The following is a 21,913-nucleotide window of genomic DNA, read 5'->3' as shown; positions in this document are numbered from 1 at the left end:
AATATTAAATTAATATTTTTAAATATTTTTTTTTATATAGTTTTGATATACTAATATAAAAAATAAATAAGAAATAGAAATTATTTTAATGTATTTTGAAGTGCAAAACACTTTCAAAAATATCATGCATTTCATTACCAAACATGTTTTAATATCTCTTTGGTGTATTAATTATTAATCTATTTATGGCTTATAAAATATATATATATATATACAAGTTGTTTTTTCTTTTGATGGTTAGGTAAGGAAGTCTTATTTAAAAATAAATAAAAATACATACATGAGAGAAATATGAATACAGAAAGATATACAAGAAAGAAAAATACTTGGAAATTAAAACACGCAATGCATAAGGATGTATACATAAATGAGAGATTTTAGGAAAACATTCTGATGCAAGTATGCATAAGCAACTTTAACTTTAATAGGGTGTTAAATTACGCAATTTGGATTCAGTTTCCACGCCCAACAATGGTGCGAGAGGACAGGAAGCCTTCTTATTACGATATCGACTTGAGGTCTAAAATTGTTCTTGTTCGCCACAAAAGGCATTAAGATGGTGCTAGAAGGATTATATATGAGAGATCCAAGCACCTAATAAATTTCCCAATTGGACATGGAAAAGATAGAAAGAAGAAAAAACGTAGGGTACATTTTCAGTTGCACGGTGGTATATATATTCTGCATCTCGGCGATGATAATGACGACCATAAAATGCATTTTCTATGAATATATAGTCTCACTAGAAGAATTCCCAGAGGCCTTTTATGGGTTCGGGGCATTACCTCGACACCAAAAAACTGGAAAAGATGCGGAGACCTAGGCTTGAACCAGCAAAAGTGGAGAGCATCAATGGCAAGATTGCCGAACATAGTTCCATTTCCTTTTCTTGGAAGTAAGAATTATAGGTCCAAATTTAAGGCAGTTCGACTATAAAATTGTTTACCGTGGAAAATAAGTTGCTTTGTCACTTGTCCGAAATCCTCTCCGCGGGTGGCAATCAACAAGACATTTTGCGAATTGTTTTTTAATTAGTTTAATTTTTACTTATATTTTGGAGATTAGACTACAATATATTTCAATGTATTTAATTATCTCTATTATATATTCCTAAGTTATATATATTATTATCATATCTTATAAACGTTTATGTTAGAATATATATATATATATATATATATATATATATATATATATATATATATATATATGTTATCCAAGTAAAAAGAAAGTAAGAAATCGAAAATGAAGTACATAAGAGATAGAGATGGTAATTATACCCAACTCTATAGTCTAAATACTCAATTTATTTGGATATGGATGCCGGGAGTATTGTACCCTTCGACCCAATGGAGGTTGGCCTCTGAAGTTAGAAGGGCTCCATGGAGACGGATGTGGAAGATCCTCCGCCTCAACAGACCTCCATTGCATCTCTAAGAAGAGATGGATTCCTCAAATGAGGAAGCTTTATGACCTAACAACTGAGCCACTCTGTTTGCTTGTCCTGAGACATGAATAAAAGAGATGTCTGCTAAGGAAGATTTCCAGCCAAAAATGTCATCAACAGGGAGGCCTACATGGTAGAAGGACTCTTTCCACTTTGAGATACACCTTGTTATAATTTGCGAATGACATTCCACCTCGAGGACAGTGATGCCAGTAAATATCCCGAGCTAATTGTAATCTAAAAGAAGTGCCTGAGATTCTGCATCTACGACTCAATTGTGGCCCTTCACTCCAGAGTCATTTTCCCTTCATATACACGTCGAGGAGGACGAGTTCGGAACAGAAAAGCGATCACAAGTAGACTACCCAGCTGAACCCAAATCAGTCTCACACTTAAGGCCTAGCCCAAACTTGAGACGATATCTATCCTAAAGATTTATTGAGTGGCCAGGCCCAGAAATCACAGCCGAGAGTCCTTAAAATCTAAACTACAAATATCTTGGCTTAACATCTTGCCTTGGCAAAAATGAAGATAAATTTAAGAAAAAAAAATTGCAGAATCACCAGATAACATTTTGACTCAATAGGCATTTATTGTTGCCCAAGTTCTTCGAACAATGGTGAATCTTTAACCTCAATCCGTGTTGATATTACAATTCAAATGAAACTAGGGGTAGTAACGGATTGTTGACTGGTTAGGAAGAATTACTCTTTCCACTAAAAGAAGTAACATTATGGTACCTCTATTTAAAAAAAAAAATCTTTTTTTTTAATAATTTTTTTTGTTTTTTTTTAATTTTAAATTAATATTCCTAACTTATTTTTTATAAAATTATCACAATCTATAAGTATTTTGATTATTATATAATTGTTAAATTTAGATCTGGATTGCAAATTTAATGAATTAAGATACAAAACTCAAGTCAATTTAATATGTTATCATCTTAATATTAACAAAAATATATTATTTTAATTTTTTTTAAAATCAAATCATGTATTTTATATTTATTTAAATTATTTTGAACTTATCAAATCAATTATATCATGTCAATGCAACTTTTACGAGATTAACTTTAAACTAAAGCTAAATAAAGATAGGAAGGGAGAATTTAAGATTTACTCATTAAACCTTTTTTAATAATAATATCAAATAATTTTGTTTTAGCTCAAAAAGTTTACTAAAAAAATAACTAGTTTGAATCTATACCTAAAAATGAGAAACCTCTATATCTTACCACCACCACTTCAAATTCCTGTCAATCATGAGCATAAATACAGGAAAGCAAAAATTTTCCATGGATGCAGCAAGATTTGGAGACAAATCAGAACCCTGAGAATTTCGCAATTGACTTACCCCGCAGCAAATTCTCTCAAGACAAGCTCCACCTCTTTCACGACCCCGAGTCTTCCAAACCACTCAGCTAGTACTTCTGATGCTTCTTTGCCAATGACGAGTTTCTCTCTCTCCAAACCTATTAGAAAGTCCAAGGCCTGGTTGAGCTTGTTCTCCTTTTCATATGCAGCCAACACCAGAGCTACACATCTATCAGTAGGTTCAATGCCAGCCCTCCACATATTTTCGAATGTAGCGTATGCATTTTGACTTTGACCTGCCATTCCATAAGCATTTAAGAGGACTGCACACGTTCTATCATCAGGAGGAATACCTGCAAGCTGAATTGCATCGAACACTCTTTGAGCTCCATCAGCATCACCAATAATGGAGTACGCTCTTAACAGTGCCTTGTAAACTTCACTTCCGGCACGAATTTCTTGAGCGTCCATTTCTCTAAGTATCATCTCCCCCTTTTCAGGCATTCCAGCTCTGATATAGGCCATGATCATCGAGCCATATGATCTCCTATCTAATGGTTGACCAAGAAGCTTTAGCTCTTCAAAAGTTTCTTCAGCAAGAGTAAGATTGCCACCTTTGCTGTACATGTGAATCATAGCAGTTAACGTTACCTGATCACTTACAAACCCTCTCTCCTCCATGGCTAAGCGAGTTCTTTCAGCTTCTTCAAGCTGGTTGTTCATCCCATAAAAATGAATTATTTTGGTATAGTCACGAACATTAGCCTCAAAAGATTCTTCTAGAAGGGCAATTTCTACCACCTGATAAAGATGCAAAAGACCATGAGCTTATATCACATTCCGAGTTTAGAAACTCTGCCTGCACACAAAATAAGAACACTAGTATTCAAAAAGGGAAAAGGTTTTGTACCTTGAATAAACTCGAACTATGTTAAGCACGAGAATGTTTTAATGCACAGATTATTTATACACCTCATTAAAAGAACATGTGCTTATCTTCCTGGATGTTGCTAAGAAAGCCATGGCATGTAACATGTTGTCAGGTAAATTCATCTCACTTCCTCAAACCTCACTAAAACTTAGTCCATTGGTTCTTGTGGCTTTTCTGTAAAGGAAAGGGCTATTTCCTGTGATGTGAGGAAAACAGCTAAATGCCAATAACTCCTTTTTAAAATGTTTTTATTTGCTGGTTACTAGAGCTACTTGCTGATAATTTCCTCATCGCTGCCGAAGAGGATTGGAAATTTTTTTGTTATTTCAGTTGAATTTTTTTCAATATTGAACAGGTTGTGAAGTGGTCTTATACATACCAGATAGGGAGGAAGAAGCGGTCACCAACAGAACTAAAAAATAACCAAATGCTGAGTTTATTTACAACTATTGAAATATCTCTCAAAGTGAATATGAGCATGAATATATATACCCTCAGGATTTTAACAAATATAACATCAGGAACTATGAGAATGATGGATACAACTCATGAAAGCTGCAGGATTGAATGATAATAACAGAAAAAAAATGAACTTCAAGAAAAATGAAGGAACATGAATAGGAAAGGATAGAACATCAGAAACTGTGATGGGACAAGCAAAAAGGAAGAGAAGTAAAAAAGTGGACATTAACGGGTACTCTCCACCGTTTTCTTTTGATTAAACAACCCCGGCGATTGAACCTATCAGCAATAAGAGAACTTGTATTCATATGTGGCGCACTAGGCAAGAAGCGAGGTGCCCTTGCTTGCATCTTTCACAGCTGTGGATGAATGGGGCATTTCTTGATCGTCATTGATAAATTTATGACAATATAAGACTGATATGTTTACCTTAAAAAAAGCACGTAACAGCACTCCTTCTCCATTTAAGCAATCCAAAAATCTAGCCATAAAATAAGAATCAAAGGTGTCTTGCGGACTGTGCTACATTCAATATATAAATGCTCCAAGTATTCATGTTTGCTTGTGCGTGTACGAACCACAGAAAACAAACATAACATACAAGCCAAACATAAAGTTGAACATCTGATTGATTCTGAAACAAAACAGGAAGCGTACAGCTAATTTATTGCTTCATGGACTACATAGAGGTTGATTAAAGCTGTCTATATAATATTCAAAATTCAAAAGATTCTGACAAGCCATTCATCAACAGAAAGAAATAACCAAACATATCACAGATGAAGATTCCTAATCACCGAATTAGATGAAGTAATGAAAACATAGATTCCAACAACAACGAACTCATTAAAAAGAAGGACTAATTCGATAAACTCAAGATTTAATTACATTCAGTATTATTGATTTTATTAAAATTCTTTGAGAATGTTTATTTTTGCATTTGTGTTTTTTAAAAAACTTGAATTTTTTAAAAAAAAATTAATTTTGTTTATATTTTCAGATATATTTATACTAGTATCAAAAATAAATTTTAAAAAATAAAAAAAATATTTTAATATATTTCCAAAAATAAACAATTCTATAACATTAACCAACGTGATCTAAATGACACTCCAAACAAAGTAAAAAAAAATTTTCAGAGACAACAAATAGAACCCATCTAAGTATTTACATAAAGTCCATCGTAGAATACTTAACTTTGCCAGACAACAAGCATTAACCTTAAAAATAACACTCATCATTCATGTTTCAAACTTCATTCCAAATTCTCCCTATACATCTTCCAATCAAACTTAAATAGTAATAATCAATGGACAAAGCAAGATTTAAGCAAGTGATAATCAATTAAGGCATTCAATTAAAGTGGAAAAAAGAGAATACCTCAAGATAAAGTGGATGTTCCATCTTGTTCAATTCCTTGAGAATAGAAAGCCAATCTTTTCTCCTTGGCTTCATAATCTTAACCCAAGCACTCAACAAACCAGGCAAACTACCTTTCTTGTCATTGAAACAAATTATCTGTCTCATAAGCGCTTTACATCTTTTGGTCATCTTAAATGGCAGTTGAGATATGGCCTGTTTTTGTTCTTCTGGTATATTAGGACCTATCTCGACCCACCTAAACTTAGGTTTCTCTTTTCCTATTTCTCCTTCCACTTTCTCTTCTACATTGATAGCAGCTAATACAGGCTGAAATTGGGACTTGCAAGAAGTTAAAGTCACAGGTTGTTGACATAATGAGTTGCCCAGAAAGTGAAGGTTACTGGTTTTTTTGGGTTCGGAGTGTAGTGGGCAAGTTGGAGATGAAAACGGGAGAATGTTAATAACACAGGTGGCCATAGCCAAGTTCGGGCATCAAAAAAACAAGACCCGATTGATCTTTTTGAAAGAAAAAAATTAAACGGGGTCAGTTGAATTGTGATTATGAGCAGATCTATGAAGAAATTCAGGTAGGCAGAAAAACTTCTTTGGATTTTCTAATTCCCCAGCCAGAGCCACAGCCAGCAGAAGGCGGAGGATGCCATTTCTTGTACTGTTGCCACTGAAAGTTTCTTTAAAAGTGAATTGTCAAGCCCATTTTAGCTTTTCAAATTTGGGAAGCCTGCTTGCTGGGATGTTGGGCCTTTTCCCAGATCACGCCCATTCTCACCGAGACCTTACCCGCTTTTTAATTATATCATCTTTCGCTTCTGTATACTCGTTATTTTTCTTTTTAATGCTAGGATTTTGGAAGATAGGTCGGATAATTTAAACTGTTTATTGCATTAACAGCACACACATATCCAGAAATATCATAAATTCGTGTTAATTATGAAATTTACATCTAAATTTGAATGAGAATTTATTTTAATTTTAAATAAAAAAACTGCTACGATTATAATGTTTTATATGTCTATCTTTACTTTTAAAGGGCTCTCCAGAACAATGATGAAGGATGGCGTTAGGAGTTTCCTTTTCTTCCTTTTCCAGCCTTTGGTCCGGGGATAGTGCTGTCCGATGCATGATGATGAATTCTCATGGAGGGCAACGGCTCATGGTGCATTAGAGGCATTATCAGCGCCCTTGGAACGGATAAGCCATCAAATGATGGTAATTGCCTCGTTCCATTGCATTTGTTGATTGTTGTTGAGGCATGGCCAGGAAACAATTGGTGATCATGAAGGAGTTCTTTAAATAATCGCAATATAATAAAAAGAAGCTAAATAGACATGATAATTAAAACATAAACAAAAAAAATTAAAAATACATAGAAAATAAGAAATTCTAAAAATTCAAAATTAAAAAAATAAATTATATCAGGCTTGACATCTGATCCATTAAACAATGGCCCACTCAAGAGCCTTTAATTATTTTTTAAAATTAATATGACGAATGACATGTTATCTTCCTCTAATTATTAAAAAAAAAAAACATTGTTTGAGAATCTTCATAATCCATTTATTGTGATGATTGGAAAAACAAGTCCCATATTCTTTTATAAATAAATTAATTTTCAACTTATTTTTTACCCGAAACAGGAACCTTGTTAAAACTAATCTATAACACTAAAAACACAAAAAATCGACACAAAATCTAAAATTAACTTGAAATCCAAAATCTTCTTGGGCACATATCTATTTTCTATACACTTTCAATATTAAATATGCCTTATCTCAACTCCCTTGTCATATAAAACTATATGATTAAAAAATCAACCGTTTTGATGGTTGTAATCATACAACGATCACTTTCTCTCTGTATTAGAATCTAACAACTCTTTCTTTTTTTTAAAAAAAAAAAACTAAAAATAAGAAAAATGAAGTTCAATATCAAAATTAATTTTTTAAAAAATAAAAGAACCAATTATCTAATAGTTAAAAACTATAAGGAATTAAAATGAGCTTCTATAACAAATTTTAAATTTATTATCTATTATAATTATTTTTTTTAACCTGAGTCTGCTATCTTTTAACTCAATATTTTTTTATATAAAAATATATGATTATGTGTTAATTTGAACTAAAAAAGTTAAATCATATAAAATAAAAATTAAAAACCAACATGAAAAATTCAAAAAAAAACACAATAATAATACTAAAAATTAATGTCTTTTGTTATATTGTATAATAATAATAATGTTTTCCTTTACTCCAGCTTGAACTATGAGATCTTGATCAAGCTCAAATGTCGAGAGCCAGAAGGAAAACACGTCGTAACAGCTGTATATATTACCGGGGGGCGGGCTTATCAAGGCTCGTAGGTTGGCCTTTTGATCGATTTCAACAACTGGCATTTCAACACTGAATTTTCCCAGTTTTTTTACGCAAGTTTTACGAATTTATAAGAGCAATTTATAAAAATATTTCACATGTTTCCTTTTCCCTTCAATTACAGACCATCGATCGCAATATCAGTCATCAATTAAAGTCAATGAAAATAAATCAAATTGCGACAAATTTTTGCAACGGTAAATCAAAATCCACTAACAAAAAGATATATATATATATATATATATATATATATATATATATATATATATATATATATATATTGCACAGCAAATACAAAAATCTGTATCGAATTGGAAAAGGAAAATGAATATAGAAAACATGGAACATCAAATAAAACGAAAAAAAGTTAAATAGGAAATATGAATTTAAAAAGTTATATTGGAAAAATATGAAATACACATGCATTAAATAAATGTATAATATTTATTTAAATAATTTAAGGATATTACAGTCTTTTAAAAATACTTAAAGATACGACAATCAATCAAATTTTTCTATAAAGTTGATGCTCTTACATGTGAATTTATTAAACTCATTGTCAGGTTAAAAAAATGTCAATAAAAATTACTAAAAAATTAAAAAATAAAGCGTATAAGTAATAGCTTAATTTCCTTCTATTCCCCCCCCCCCCCTTTCTTAACACTTAACATGTGATTTTACACCATTTATAGCTCATGCTAACAAAGAAATTAATTAAAGATAAAATTAAGAGCAAGAGACTAAACCGGAGGAAATAAAAGTAGCATATCCAAAGCAGTATAAAAAATAAATTAACAAGTCAATTTATATTTATTATAAAATGATGTTATTTTGAATAAAAATAAAAAATAAAAAATAAATTATTGAATCACTTTAACTTTTTTTGATCAACTTGATTGATATGCTAAGTTACATATAGATTTAATTAGATAAAATCTTAAAATAGTTTTTTTTTATAAAAAAACAACACTTGTGAAATTGCGTTTAATAAGCGCCTATTTGGACATGCTATTCTACTGATTTTTAATGAATTTTTAATTATTATTATTTAATTATTTTAATATATTAATACAAAAATAAATTTTAAAAATTCAATAAAATATTAATTTAATATATTTTAAATAAAAAATATTTAAAAAACTACCACTTCCGTACAGATCTAAATATGCTTTAAAATTGCTAGGAAGCGAACCGTCCGGTCTATCATGAAAGAGCGAAAAAAATGTCATCACAACAAAGCACCCAACACAGTAAATCTCGAAATCACCCACCCCTAATCCCCATTATTACCATCGACCTGTCATCAGCATCACGTTAAAGATCCCTAACCACTCTAGAGTACACTCTAATCTATAACAAAAGCCAAGGGCAATTCGGTCACACAATTTAAAACCATGGACTTTCCCGTAAGAGACAAACTAAACCCAAAACGCGATCTAAATCTTAAAATCACGGAGCTCCCCCCTCCCCTCCCTCTCTGTGTCTCTCTTTTCTCCGTTTCCATTTCCATTTCCATTTCCCTCCTCTACGATTCACTTTCTCTCCTCTTCATGCCATCAAATCTAAACAAGCCAAACAATCCCTAACATTCCCTCTCCAGATCCAAGCTCCCCGAGTCACGAGCTCACTCACCTTCCTGACTCGGGAATGGCTTCCACGGAAGCCGATTCCCGGTTAAGCCAGGTAGTATCTCCTGCTTTAGAAAAAATCATCAAAAACGCATCGTGGCGTAAACACTCGAAATTAGGACACGAATGCAAATCCGTCCTCGAAATTCTTACTTCACCAGAACCCCAAGAACAACCTCCTCCGACTTCCACTTCCGACGACTCCTCCCCCTCCGAATCCTCTCTACCTGCCCCACTCCACGACGGCGGGTCCCACGAATACTCCCTTGCAGAATCCGAAACAATCCTCAGCCCTCTGATCAACGCGTGCAACACTCAATTCCTCAAGATCGTCGATCCAGCCGTTGATTGCATCCAGAAATTGATCGCCCATGGGTACATACGTGGAGAAGCGGATCCCACCGGAGGTGCAGAAGCGAAATTGTTAGCTAAATTGATCGAATCTGTGTGTAAATGTTATGATTTAGGGGATGATGGTGTTGAATTGTTGGTTTTGAGAACCCTATTATCGGCTGTTACGTCTATTTCCTTAAGGATTCATGGAGATAGTTTGTTGCAAATAGTGAGGACTTGTTATGATATTTATCTAGGGAGTAAAAATGTGGTTAATCAAACGACGGCGAAAGCATCGTTGATTCAAATGTTAGTTATTGTGTTTAGGAGAATGGAGGCTGATTCTTCGACAGTTCCGATTCAGCCGATTGTTGTGGCTGAATTAATGGAACCAATGGAGAAATCTGATGTGGATGGGTCAATGGCGGTGTTTGTTCAAGGTTTTATAACCAAAATTATGCAGGATATCGATGGGGTTTTAAATCCGGGGACACCGAGCAAGGCTTCAATGATGGGGGCACATGATGGGGCTTTTGAGACTACGACTAGTACAGTGGAGAGTACAAATCCGGCTGATTTGCTTGATTCGACAGATAAGGATATGTTGGATGCGAAGTATTGGGAGATTAGTATGTACAAGACGGCTTTGGAGGGGAGGAAAGGGGAGTTGGCAGATGGGGAAGGGGAAAGAGATGATGATTTGGAAGTGCAGATTGGGAATAAGTTGAGGAGAGATGCTTTTTTGGTGTTTCGAGCACTTTGCAAGTTGTCTATGAAAACACCACCAAAAGAGGCTCTGACTGATCCTCAGTTGATGAGAGGGAAGATTGTCGCGTTGGAGTTATTGAAGATTTTGTTGGAGAATGCTGGTGCCGTGTTTAGGACTAGTGACAGGTACAACCTATGTTATGCTTTTATAGTGTATACATTCTTGCTGGATTTTGCATTTTGTTGTCCATTAATTTTTTTTTCACATTTATTTGAAATTAATTGTTATAAACTTGTTGATATATTTGATCACAATGTCATGTAGAATGATAGATACATTTACACCATTTGGAAGCTCTTGAAGTATTTCTTCTATGTAGCCATATACAACTATTATTGAGCGGAAAACAGATTCATTTTAGTGGATACATGTGCATTCTAGTGGTTTTGGTTTATTGTGCTGATGACGAAGAGATGGAGCTACAATTTTTAGATAGTATATCCATGATAAAGAGTTTTCAAGTTAGATCTCAACTTTTGTATCAAAAGTATTTTTTCTATGCAATTATACATGAACATTGGTGGCTGGGAAACAGATAGATTCTAGTGGACACGGATGCATTTCAGTACTCAGTCTATTGTGCAGGTCACCAAGATGAAGGTACAATTGTCAGATAATATTTCCATAAAAAAGTCTTCAAGGTTTTAGATCTCAAATGCATCCAGCATAAGCCTCCTTGTTTTGAAATTTGGTTAAAAAGCTGCTATTTTTATTTCCAAGCTTCATGGAGAGTCTATAGGTACAACCTTCATTAGCTCATGCAGAATCATCAACACTGTAGCTCAAGCAGGGTCTGAATTGGTCTAAATTTGTTGTCAGAATGATCTTAAGATGGAAAGACAATTGAACTACTGGGAGAGATAGGGTGGAAAACTTGTGGAGGTCAATTGTTGGTTGCAAATGGTATGCCAACAGTAATATGTAGCTGTTTATGCTACCCAGTAGAACTGGTACAACTTTGGCTGTAAATGGACTTCTCCCTTTTCAATGTTTCATGTACTGTTTTGTGCTGTTAAGATGCGCAATTATGGGATCCTGGGAGAGTTAGGCAAATAGCTTAATAATCTTTTCATTTTCTGTTGTGATTGGGGTTGGAATATGTTGCAGAAAGCCTGATAGAAAAATGTTGTGTGGCTACATCATAACCTAGTATTGTTACCAATTTCAATGGTTAAATAATTAAACCCAGGAGAGGTAGGCAAATAGCTCAATAATCTTTTCATTTTCTGTTGTGATTGGGTTTGGAATATGTGGCAGAAGGCCTGATAGACAAATTTTGTGTGGCTATATCATAACATAGTGTTCTTACCAATTTCTATGGTTAATTACTTTTATCCAGTATTTCTCTCTCATTTCAAGGGATTAAGGAGTTTATTTCATGGGTAAGAAAATTGCTTTAGCTGAGCACTTGGAATTCCTGATCCTATGTAGGACAAATTATTGAGTGCCTTTTGGTTGGATGTAAGCCATGAAACCATAGCGATCAACTTATACTTTAGTTGAATCTTAGTTTAGAGGGTGAGTCAACTAGTCCTATTTTGCTGTAACTTGGATTCTTTCTCCTCTCTTGGGCTCAGAGCTACCGTGGTATTATAAAGGGTCAGGTATCTGGTTATATTTTTGTGTGTGTGGAAGTCTCATGTGGTCCTCTTGCTTAATGTTTTCACTCTGAAGTTGAATAGTATTATTTTGGTTTCAGTCCAGTCCTTTCTCTATCAACAAGTGGCATTCTTGTGCTTAATGGTATTTGATGAAAAATGAGATTTATCTTTTATCACTTCTATGCATATGCAATTATGTTGCTTATGAAGTGCTACTCTCATAATGAAGTCTATCAAAGTTAAATTTGTGATGTGTTAAATATACTTGATTCTTGTGCTGAAACAGGTTCTTAGGTGCCATCAAGCAATATCTATGTCTTTCACTGTTGAAGAACAGCGCTTCGAGTCTAATGATCATTTTCCAGCTTTCTTGCTCCATTTTCATTAGTTTGGTTTCAAGATTTAGAGCTGGATTGAAAGCCGAGATTGGAGTATTTTTTCCTATGATTGTTCTAAGGGTTCTGGAAAATGTTGCTCAACCTAATTATCAGCAGAAGATTATAGTGCTTCGGTTTCTAGATAAGCTCTGTGTTGATTCACAGATCTTGGTAGACATTTTTATTAATTATGATTGTGATGTCAACTCATCTAACATATTTGAGAGGTATGTTTTCTTTTCTTGCTATAGATATCTGAGTTTGTAAAACAATTGATCTATAACATTGGCAAAAATATCAAGGTTTAAACCATTTGATAAATTATGTTTTGCTATCTTGATCATTCAGAATGGTCAATGGACTCCTTAAAACTGCTCAAGGCGCCCCTCCTGGTACTGCTACTACACTTTTGCCACCTCAGGAGGTGACCATGAAACTTGAATCTATGAAGTGCTTAGTGGGTATTCTGAAATCAATGGGAGACTGGATGAATAAACAATTGCGCATTCCCGATCCTCATTCTACCAAGAAACCTGATGCAGCTGAGAACAGTCCTGAACCTGGAAGTTTTCCCATGGCAAATGGAAATGGGGATGAGCCTGTTGACGGATCGGATTCTCATTCTGAAACCTCCACTGAAGCATCAGATGTTTCAACTATTGAGCAACGAAGGGCTTACAAGCTGGAACTTCAGGTAAGTGATTTAATTGTATTTATATGCTGGCTACTGCAAATGGAATCTAATTTAAAATTTGTGGCAGGAAGGTATATCTCTTTTTAATCGGAAGCCTAAGAAAGGAATTGAGTTTCTAATCAATGCAAATAAAGTGGGCCATTCAGCAGAGGAGATAGCAGCCTTTCTTAAAAATGCATCAGGCTTGAACAAGACTCTGATTGGTGATTACCTTGGGGAAAGAGAAGATTTGTCACTGAAAGTGATGCATGCTTATGTGGATTCTTTTGACTTTCAAGGCCTGGAGTTTGATGAGGCTATCAGGGTCTTTCTACAGGGATTTAGGTTACCAGGTGAGGCACAAAAGATTGATCGAATTATGGAGAAGTTTGCTGAACGTTACTGCAAATGTAATCCAAAAGTTTTTAGTAGCGCTGACACAGCCTATGTCCTCGCTTACTCTGTGATAATGCTCAATACTGATGCTCATAATCCCATGGTCAAAAGTAAGGTGTGTTCAAATCCTTTAGTTTATTCGGTTGGATATTTCTGATAGTGTGATGGATAAGTTTGTACCCTCCTCTCTCACATAGCTCTCTCTCTCTCTAAAAAAAAAAGCAGATGTCAGCTGATGACTTCATTAGAAACAATCGTGGCATTGATGATGGGAAAGATCTACCTGAGGAGTTCTTGAGATCATTGTTTGAACGAATATCAAAAAGTGAGATCAAAATGAAAGAAGATAATTTGGATCTCCAACAAAAGCAGTCTTTGAATTCAAACAGAATTTTAGGCTTGGACAGCATCCTAAACATCGTGATCCGCAAGCGGGGCGAAGAAAAGCATATGGAAACAAGTGATGATCTTATCAGGCACATGCAGGAACAATTTAAAGAAAAGGCTCGGAAATCTGAGTAAGAATAATTGGCTCTCCTGTTCTCCAAAACCCCATTGCTTTTCCACCTGAAACTTTATGGTAACTGATCCCACTCTGTCAAGTCATCTGGTTCTGCACCTTATGGGGCTCTCCAATTTGTGTGCTGGGCAATAATCTTAATGAAGCTGAAGGCTCTTAATTATACTTTTCAACAATTGTTTTACATGGTTAGAGTTCATTAGTGCCTCCTGAACAATAAGCAATCCTTTGTGATAGAATTTTTTATCAAGAAAAATCTAACTATGTTTATGTCTTGATTATGCTCTTGGTGAAGTTGATATTTGTACTTTGAACAAAACTGTATATAACTCTAACATATTTATACCGACCTGGCAATTTGCAGGTCAGTTTATTATGCTGCAACAGATGTGGTGATTCTTAGATTCATGGTTGAGGTATGCTGGGCTCCTATGTTGGCAGCCTTCAGTGTGCCTCTGGACCAAAGTGATGATGAAGTGGTGATAGCTCTGTGTCTTGAAGGTATCCGGTGTGCTATTCATGTTACTGCTGTGATGTCCATGAAGACTCATAGAGATGCTTTTGTGACTTCATTAGCAAAGTTTACTTCACTCCATTCTCCTGCTGATATCAAGCAGAAAAATATTGATGCCATCAAGGTTGGTATTTGATATAATATCTTATAGATGGCCCTTCAGATTAACTTAAAATAAAATCAGTATTGTTTTGTGAGCCTACTTATCATAGGCAGTCTTGTTGAGATTATGTATTCCTTGTGCTACATGGGAGTGTATCTTTCATATTTTATTGGCTTTATGAAACTCCCTTTCTTCAAATTTCAACGTTATGAATCTTTAGAAGTGAATGGTGGGAAAATAATAGTAGGATGGAGTTAGAAGTACAGGCTGAATATGTCCTTTTTTCTTAATGGATAAATTAATAACTTTTGGAGGAGGGTTCACACTTGGGATCTCTTTTTTGAATGGGAGGTTTGGATAGCAATAGGCTACCTCTGCTACTATTTCATGAATTATCTTTTTGCGGGAACAAAATGGTTTAAATGAATGAAAATGTAACATGAGAAGAACCGATAGAAGGTTAGTAGCCTTTATTGATGGGTCTGTGCTAGTAGTGCCAACCTTGTGTTGACAACAAATGCACATGCAGAAAGTCTGCAAGTTGTCACAAGAGCTTTAACTACCAATGATCTGAGTATTATATTCTTCAACTTCATCCCAATAACAATTTGCTCACGGATCTAATTTGATTTGGGTTTGCACTGTTTATAGGCAATAGTTACAATTGCAGATGAAGATGGGAATTATTTGCAAGAAGCTTGGGAACACATTTTGACATGTGTCTCACGCTTCGAACATTTGCATCTCATGGGAGAGGGTGCTCCTCCAGATGCTACCTTTTTTGCTTTTCCCCAGAGTGACTCAGAAAAGTCAAAACAAACTAAGTCAACCATCCTCCCTGTTCTGAAAAAGAAGGGACCTGGAAGGATGCAGTATGCAGCTGCTAGTGTGATGAGAGGTTCATATGATAGTGCTGGTATTGGTGGAAACACAGCTGGGGCTGTTACTAGTGAGCAGATGAACAATTTAGTCTCCAATTTAAACATGTTAGAACAAGTTGGAAGCTCTGAAATGAGCCGCATATTCACACGGAGCCAAAAGTTAAACAGTGAGGCAATAATTGACTTTGTCAAGGCTCTTTGCAAGGTCTCCATGGAGGAACTGCGATCAGCTTCTGATCCACGGGTCTTTAGCCTTACAAAGATTGTTGAGATTGCGTAAATTTCATCCGACTTTTTGTTTGTTTATTGGGCCTCTTTCCCCTTACTTTTTTTAATTTTTTTTAAAATTATCTGCTACTACTGCAGGGATTACATAATAAATTTGATTTGATTTCTTATCACAGGCACTATAACATGAATCGTATCAGGCTTGTATGGTCAAGCATCTGGCACGTGCTTTCTGATTTCTTTGTAACCATCGGCTGTTCTGAAAACCTTTCAATTGCAATTTTTGCAATGGACTCTTTACGTCAATTATCAATGAAATTCTTAGAGCGGGAAGAGTTGGCAAACTATAACTTTCAGAATGAGTTTATGAAGCCGTTTGTTATTGTTATGCGGAAGAGTAATGCTGTTGAAATCAGAGAATTGATTATCAGATGTGTCTCGCAAATGGTTCTCTCTCGTGTCAATAATGTTAAATCAGGATGGAAGAGCATGTTCATGGTATTGAAATCTGCCACTTCTTAACTTTATTTATAATGAATATACTGTTAACCATTAAATTTTAGACCTCAATTTGATGTTATGAGATATCCTGCTTGCTATGTTTTTCACTCTTACGCATCATATTGCTTCAGGTTTTCACAACAGCAGCTTATGATGACCACAAAAACATTGTACTCTTGGCCTTTGAAATAATTGAAAAGATTATTAGAGATTACTTCCCATACATCACGGAAACTGAAACAACCACCTTTACAGATTGTGTGAATTGCCTGATAGCATTCACCAATAGTCGATTCAACAAAGACATTAGCCTTAATGCAATTGCTTTTCTTCGATTTTGTGCCACAAAACTTGCGGAAGGAGATCTTGGATTTTCATCAAGGAACAAGGACAAGGAAGCCCCTGGGAAAATTTCAATACCTTCACCTCGGACTGGAAAAGATGGAAAACAAGAGAATGGAGAAATCACGGATAGGGAAGATCATCTCTATTTCTGGTTCCCTTTGTTGGCTGGTAAGGAAACTGGATAAGTTGGCATTTGTTGTTATGAATCTTTGTTTTATTTTCCTCACATTCAGATTTCCATAATTGCAATCCTTTTTTGACTATTAATTACTGGTGGCTGGTTTGTGCAGGTTTATCAGAACTTAGCTTTGACCCTAGGCCTGAAATCAGGAAGAGTGCCTTGCAAATTTTGTTTGAAACTTTACGCAATCATGGCCACCTTTTTTCTCTACCTTTATGGGAAAGAGTCTTTGAGTCGGTCTTATTTCCTATATTTGACTATGTGCGGCATGCTATTGATCCTACTGGAGGCGACGCCCCTGAGCAGGGGATTGATGGTGATACGGGTGAGCTTGATCAAGATGCGTGGCTCTATGAGACATGCACCTTGGCTCTCCAACTGGTTGTGGATCTTTTTGTAAAGTTCTACAACACTGTCAATCCGCTTTTAAGAAAGGTGCTATTGCTTCTGGTTAGCTTCATTAGGCGTCCTCACCAAAGTCTTGCTGGTATTGGTATTGCGGCATTTGTTCGTTTGATGAGCAATGCTGGAGATCTTTTTTCAGAGGAGAAGTGGCTGGAGGTGGTTTTGTCATTAAAAGAGGCTGCCAATGCTACACTCCCTGATTTCTCTTACATTGTTAGTGGAGAAGCCTCGGTAATAAGTCATGAACAAAGTGACGGAGAGAAGTCTGGTGACGTGCCTGATGGTGATTCGGAGGGGCTGATGGCGCACCGTCTTTATTCTTCTATATCTGATGCAAAGTGTCGAGCTGCTGTTCAACTTCTATTAATTCAGGTACTCTTTAATTATTTTATTTTAATATCGTTTTGCGCACAATTTTATGTGTTGGTCTACTAGTTTGAAACAACAAACATGCTGTTTGTGGGTGTTGTGCTCTCCCTCTGCAGCTCTGCTTAGGTGTGAGTTCGATGGAAACACATGAAAGAAAAAGAAAAAAATGGAACTTTCCAAGGACATAGTGTTGAGATTTAGTATGAATGACTCTGCAAGGGGTTCCTAATCTGAAGAAATAAAAATTTCTAAACATAGGCATCCCTACTTTTTCATAAAGTTCTGAAAATTGGCTTTTTGTTCTAGACAAATTGAGGTTACAGTTGAAGAAATGAGTTTAATCTTGAAATCTTGTTAAGGTTGCTCATAAAAAGGAGACATGCACACAAATTATAAAATTCTAAAACAGTGGAAAGTTGAAGGGCTTCAGTTCCTTCGCATATACTGGTGTGTGTCTGCCTGCATGAGGGCTTGTGCCTCAACAACATGAATATTCTGATGGTTTTATAAGTTGATTCTTTTTTACTTTTCTTGTTGAGTAATTGCTTGATCAGAAACATTGAGCTTTGTTTTTCAATCCACTGAACATGAAGTGTGAGCATTTTATCATTCTAATTGGCAGGCGGTGATGGAGATCTACAGCATGTATCGGTCTCACCTTTCAGCTAAAAGTGCCTTAGTGCTCTTTGATGCTTTGCATGACGTGGCATCTCATGCTCACAGTATCAACACCAATATTGCATTACGTTCAAAGCTACTAGAGTTTGGCTCTATGACCCAAATGCAAGACCCTCCACTATTACGCCTGGAGAACGAGTCCTATCAAATTTGCCTAACATTCCTACAAAATCTTATACTGGACAGACCTCCAACTTATGATGAAGCTCAAGTGGAATCCTGCCTTGTCAATCTCTGTGAGGAGGTTTTACAGTTTTACATTGCAACTGCCCATGCTGGACAGACATCAGAAACTTCTCCCAGTGGCCAATCCCAGTGGCTGATTCCTTTAGGTTCTGGAAAACGAAGGGAATTGGCCACACGTGCTCCTCTTATCGTTGCAACTCTCCAGGCTATCTGTAGTTTGGGAGATTCTTTGTTTGAGAAGAACTTGGCACATTTCTTCCCTCTTCTTTCAAGCTTGATAAGTTGTGAACATGGGTCAAATGAGGTCCAGGTTGCTCTCAGCGATATGCTCAGCTCATCAGTGGGTCCTGTTTTGCTTCGGTCTTGTTGATCTTGGTGAGATTCAACTGCATTTTGGGTTGTCTCATATTTTATCCATCATAGTTCTCTTTTTCCTCATTTTACTTTATTACAATATGTTAACGGAGATATAGATTCGTAGTGTATGAAGAGTTAGATGGTTATGGATCAGCCAATACATCTGAACCTTGCTGTAGTTTATTCAGGAGCCTGGCTCATCCTTTGTTCAGAATTCACAGATGCCATTAGTTTTGATGTTGTATGCTAGTCATTTTTTTTCCGGGCCTTCCGATCAACAAATTTGAGAACATTACTTTCCTGTAAAAAGCTGTGAATTCAGCATGTGAGGTAAGAGGCCATTTTCTTGATTCTTCGATGACTTATTTTACTCTAGGTTACTTCAATGTTCAAGTTTTGTGAGTTAAGACTTGGTTTTTGGACGGCTATTTTTTCTTATATACTTGAACGAGTCAAGAGTGCTATTAGACTGACTGAATTTCATATATGCGTGAGGTAGTTTTATATAAAATACGAGTTCTTTAATTTGCAGGGCTGAACTTTTAGGGCATGAAGGTAAGCATTGGTTCCGAATTCTGATGCCTGGATTATTTCAGGCCGAGTCTGATGGCGAACTCGATGTTTCGTTATCTTGAGGGGGTAGAAATATGATGACACCAATTATGTCGCTGATACGCACATGGAACTATATATAAAAAGGTCAGTACTGCAGTTCTCACTCGTATCCGAAGAATTATTCAGCCTTATAATGTATACACACGGCTGTCCAAAAAACCCAAAGTCGTAGATGCCAACGACTAGATCAAAGTCCATGTAAATACTAATTTGCTATGGCTTCCGCCGGTTAAAAAAGAAATACGCCGGCTCTCTTTTTAGCAGGACTTGATCAATTCTTCAACGACTGCTGCATTCTCAGCATATGATAATTACAAGTTAGTGACGAGAAGTATTGTCTGTATTTTTATGTAGGGCCTAATTGATCCGTAGAATTATTGCAAGACGACAAACTAAGTTGCTAATTTCTTTCTACCATTCCCATCCATATAACCCAAAACTTTACCCCATTCCACTGCAAAGCCTATCTTCATCCTCGGAATTCCTAACATCATTCCCCCATCACCCGCACGCACAAGCCAATCCATGCTGAATTCTTTCAGAACTTGCTTGAGCTCTCTACACAGGAGGGCGAAAAACTTTCTTCAACAGCCGAGAAACACGGAGAGAGTTAGTAAATGCAACAGGAGAAAAAACAAAAGATTATTGTCATCAAGTTTTGATTTGTTAACTTACTCTTTCGCGGCCATGGAAATGTCCAACCAATTCAAACAAGTTTTCAAGGTCATAGACGCGAACGGGGATGGCAAGATATCTTGCAATGAGCTCAGTGAAGTTCTTCTGTGTCTTGGATATGAAAAATCAAAAGCAGCTTGGGAAGCTGAGAGAATGGTGAGAGAAATGGATTGTAACGGAGATGGATTTATCGATTTAGATGAATTCATCAATGCTGTGAATGACGATGGAAACTTTGGTAGCGGTAACAAGGAAGATTATCTCATGGATGTTTTTCTAATTTTTGATACTGATAAGAATGGCCTAATCTCGGCGAGGGAGTTGCAGACTGTTCTTACTAGCCTCGGATGCAAAAAATGCAGCCTTGAAGATTGCAGGCGTATGATAAAAGGGGTCGATAAAGATGGCGATGGTTTCGTGGATTTTCATGAATTTCGATCGATGATGACAACAAGTGCAAGCTGGCTAGAAGATTAGCAAATGTGAAACGTACGTTATCCCTTTTCTCTGTTTTTGCTGTTTTCTGCTATCTTCAAGCACAAGTGTTCGAGATTCGAAGCCAAATGTAAATATCAATGATTGAATGGAAGAAGCAGCTTTACGAAAAGTTGGGAAAACCCTCACCTTATCAAATAATTGAAGTGGCGTGGTTTGTCATTCTTTGCATGCATGAAAACGGGCCGGCCTTTAATTTTCAAAGATAAAAATCTTGTTTCTGATGAGATATGTACATGGAAAATTAAGGCTAGCTAAGTGCTTGTCAATTTTATCACCGTGATTTATACACGATCATGGACAGTTGTTTATGCTCATGTAAATAAATCTTGTTTTTGTAATAATAGTTATGGGGGATAGATAGAGTTCGTCCACTGGTGAATTGAGACCCTCCTGTCTAAGATTTTCGTGAATCTTATCCGCTTCACTGGCCACAAGTTCCTAGACGCCATTCTTCCTATATGCAAACAAACATTGTGCTTGTCATGTTTCTTACCTGTCAATTTCAGAAATGGGAATTTCTGTTCCAGCCCTCCTTGTCCTGTCATTCTCTTTGCCCTTTTGGAGCCCTTGTGTCCCATGCCATCCTCTTCGCCAGCAAGGTTTGAAGTGAAATTGTGGAATAACTGGGCTTTGAAAATGGGCCTAGATCAATCTTCTATGATACATTACTTCTTTCTTAAAAAGATCGCAGTATATTCACACACACGCACACAAAAAGGCATTCCAAATTTGTTACTACAGAAGAATCCACCAATCATCATTGTAAGTATATGGAAATTAGTTTCTTTTACCAATAGTTAGTGCATAAAAATAAAAAATGAAAAACTAAAGAGGAAGACAAATTCACGGCATAGCACGGGCCATGCTTAGTTCTAAACTATAGAATTAAGCCTAAACATGACAGGCTTTAAGGTTATGGAATAACACATTAAATTGGACTGAAAACATTTTAGCCTAAGTCATTTTTTGATAACCTTTCTTTCTTTTTGAATAAAGGCGCAAACAATTAATTATTCACCTTCATTTGTCTAAAATTTCAGAATTTTTTTAAAAAAGTTTTTACGGTGTAGAAACAAAGAAAAATCAACTTTGTTATAGTGTTATAACGAGTAAAAGTTATTACCGAGGTTCATATACGCGCGCAGGACCGTGACCATAATTAGTTTTCCAAAATTAAT

At 35.8% G+C, this 21,913-nt stretch overlaps 3 protein-coding genes across 3 annotated transcripts; 2 read left to right on the top strand and 1 right to left on the bottom strand.

Moving 5' to 3' along the window:
* Nucleotides 1-2,561: 2,561 nt before the first annotated feature.
* Nucleotides 2,562-6,205, bottom strand: LOC133681415 (pentatricopeptide repeat-containing protein At1g01970). The gene is made up of 2 exons (XM_062104458.1): nt 5,534-6,205; nt 2,562-3,561 (listed from the first exon to the last, which is right to left on the bottom strand). The coding sequence occupies exons 1-2, from the start codon at nt 5,990-5,992 to the stop codon at nt 2,797-2,799; spliced, it is 1,224 nt and encodes a 407-aa protein (XP_061960442.1). The 5' UTR covers nt 5,993-6,205; the 3' UTR covers nt 2,562-2,796.
* Nucleotides 6,206-9,344: 3,139 nt separating this feature from the next.
* Nucleotides 9,345-19,300, top strand: LOC133681617 (brefeldin A-inhibited guanine nucleotide-exchange protein 2-like). Its single transcript, XM_062104708.1, has 11 exons — nt 9,345-10,757; nt 12,520-12,837; nt 12,959-13,304; nt 13,372-13,794; nt 13,905-14,197; nt 14,564-14,837; nt 15,468-15,973; nt 16,102-16,423; nt 16,558-16,939; nt 17,062-17,729; nt 18,349-19,300. Exons 1-11 carry the CDS (start codon nt 9,550-9,552, stop codon nt 18,958-18,960), a joined length of 5,352 nt encoding a protein of 1,783 aa, XP_061960692.1. The 5' UTR covers nt 9,345-9,549; the 3' UTR covers nt 18,961-19,300.
* Nucleotides 19,301-19,464: 164 nt separating this feature from the next.
* LOC133681618 (probable calcium-binding protein CML23) lies at nt 19,465-21,106 on the top strand. The gene has a single exon (XM_062104709.1). It carries the CDS (start codon nt 20,088-20,090, stop codon nt 20,712-20,714), a length of 627 nt encoding a protein of 208 aa, XP_061960693.1. The 5' UTR covers nt 19,465-20,087; the 3' UTR covers nt 20,715-21,106.
* The last annotated feature ends 807 nt before the right edge of the window (nt 21,107-21,913 follow it).

The sequence above is a fragment of the Populus nigra genome, chromosome 2 (genome assembly GCF_951802175.1).
Source record: "Populus nigra chromosome 2, ddPopNigr1.1, whole genome shotgun sequence".
Classification (NCBI taxonomy): Eukaryota; Viridiplantae; Streptophyta; class Magnoliopsida; order Malpighiales; family Salicaceae; genus Populus; species Populus nigra.
This window is presented reverse-complemented; position numbering and strand designations above follow the sequence as displayed.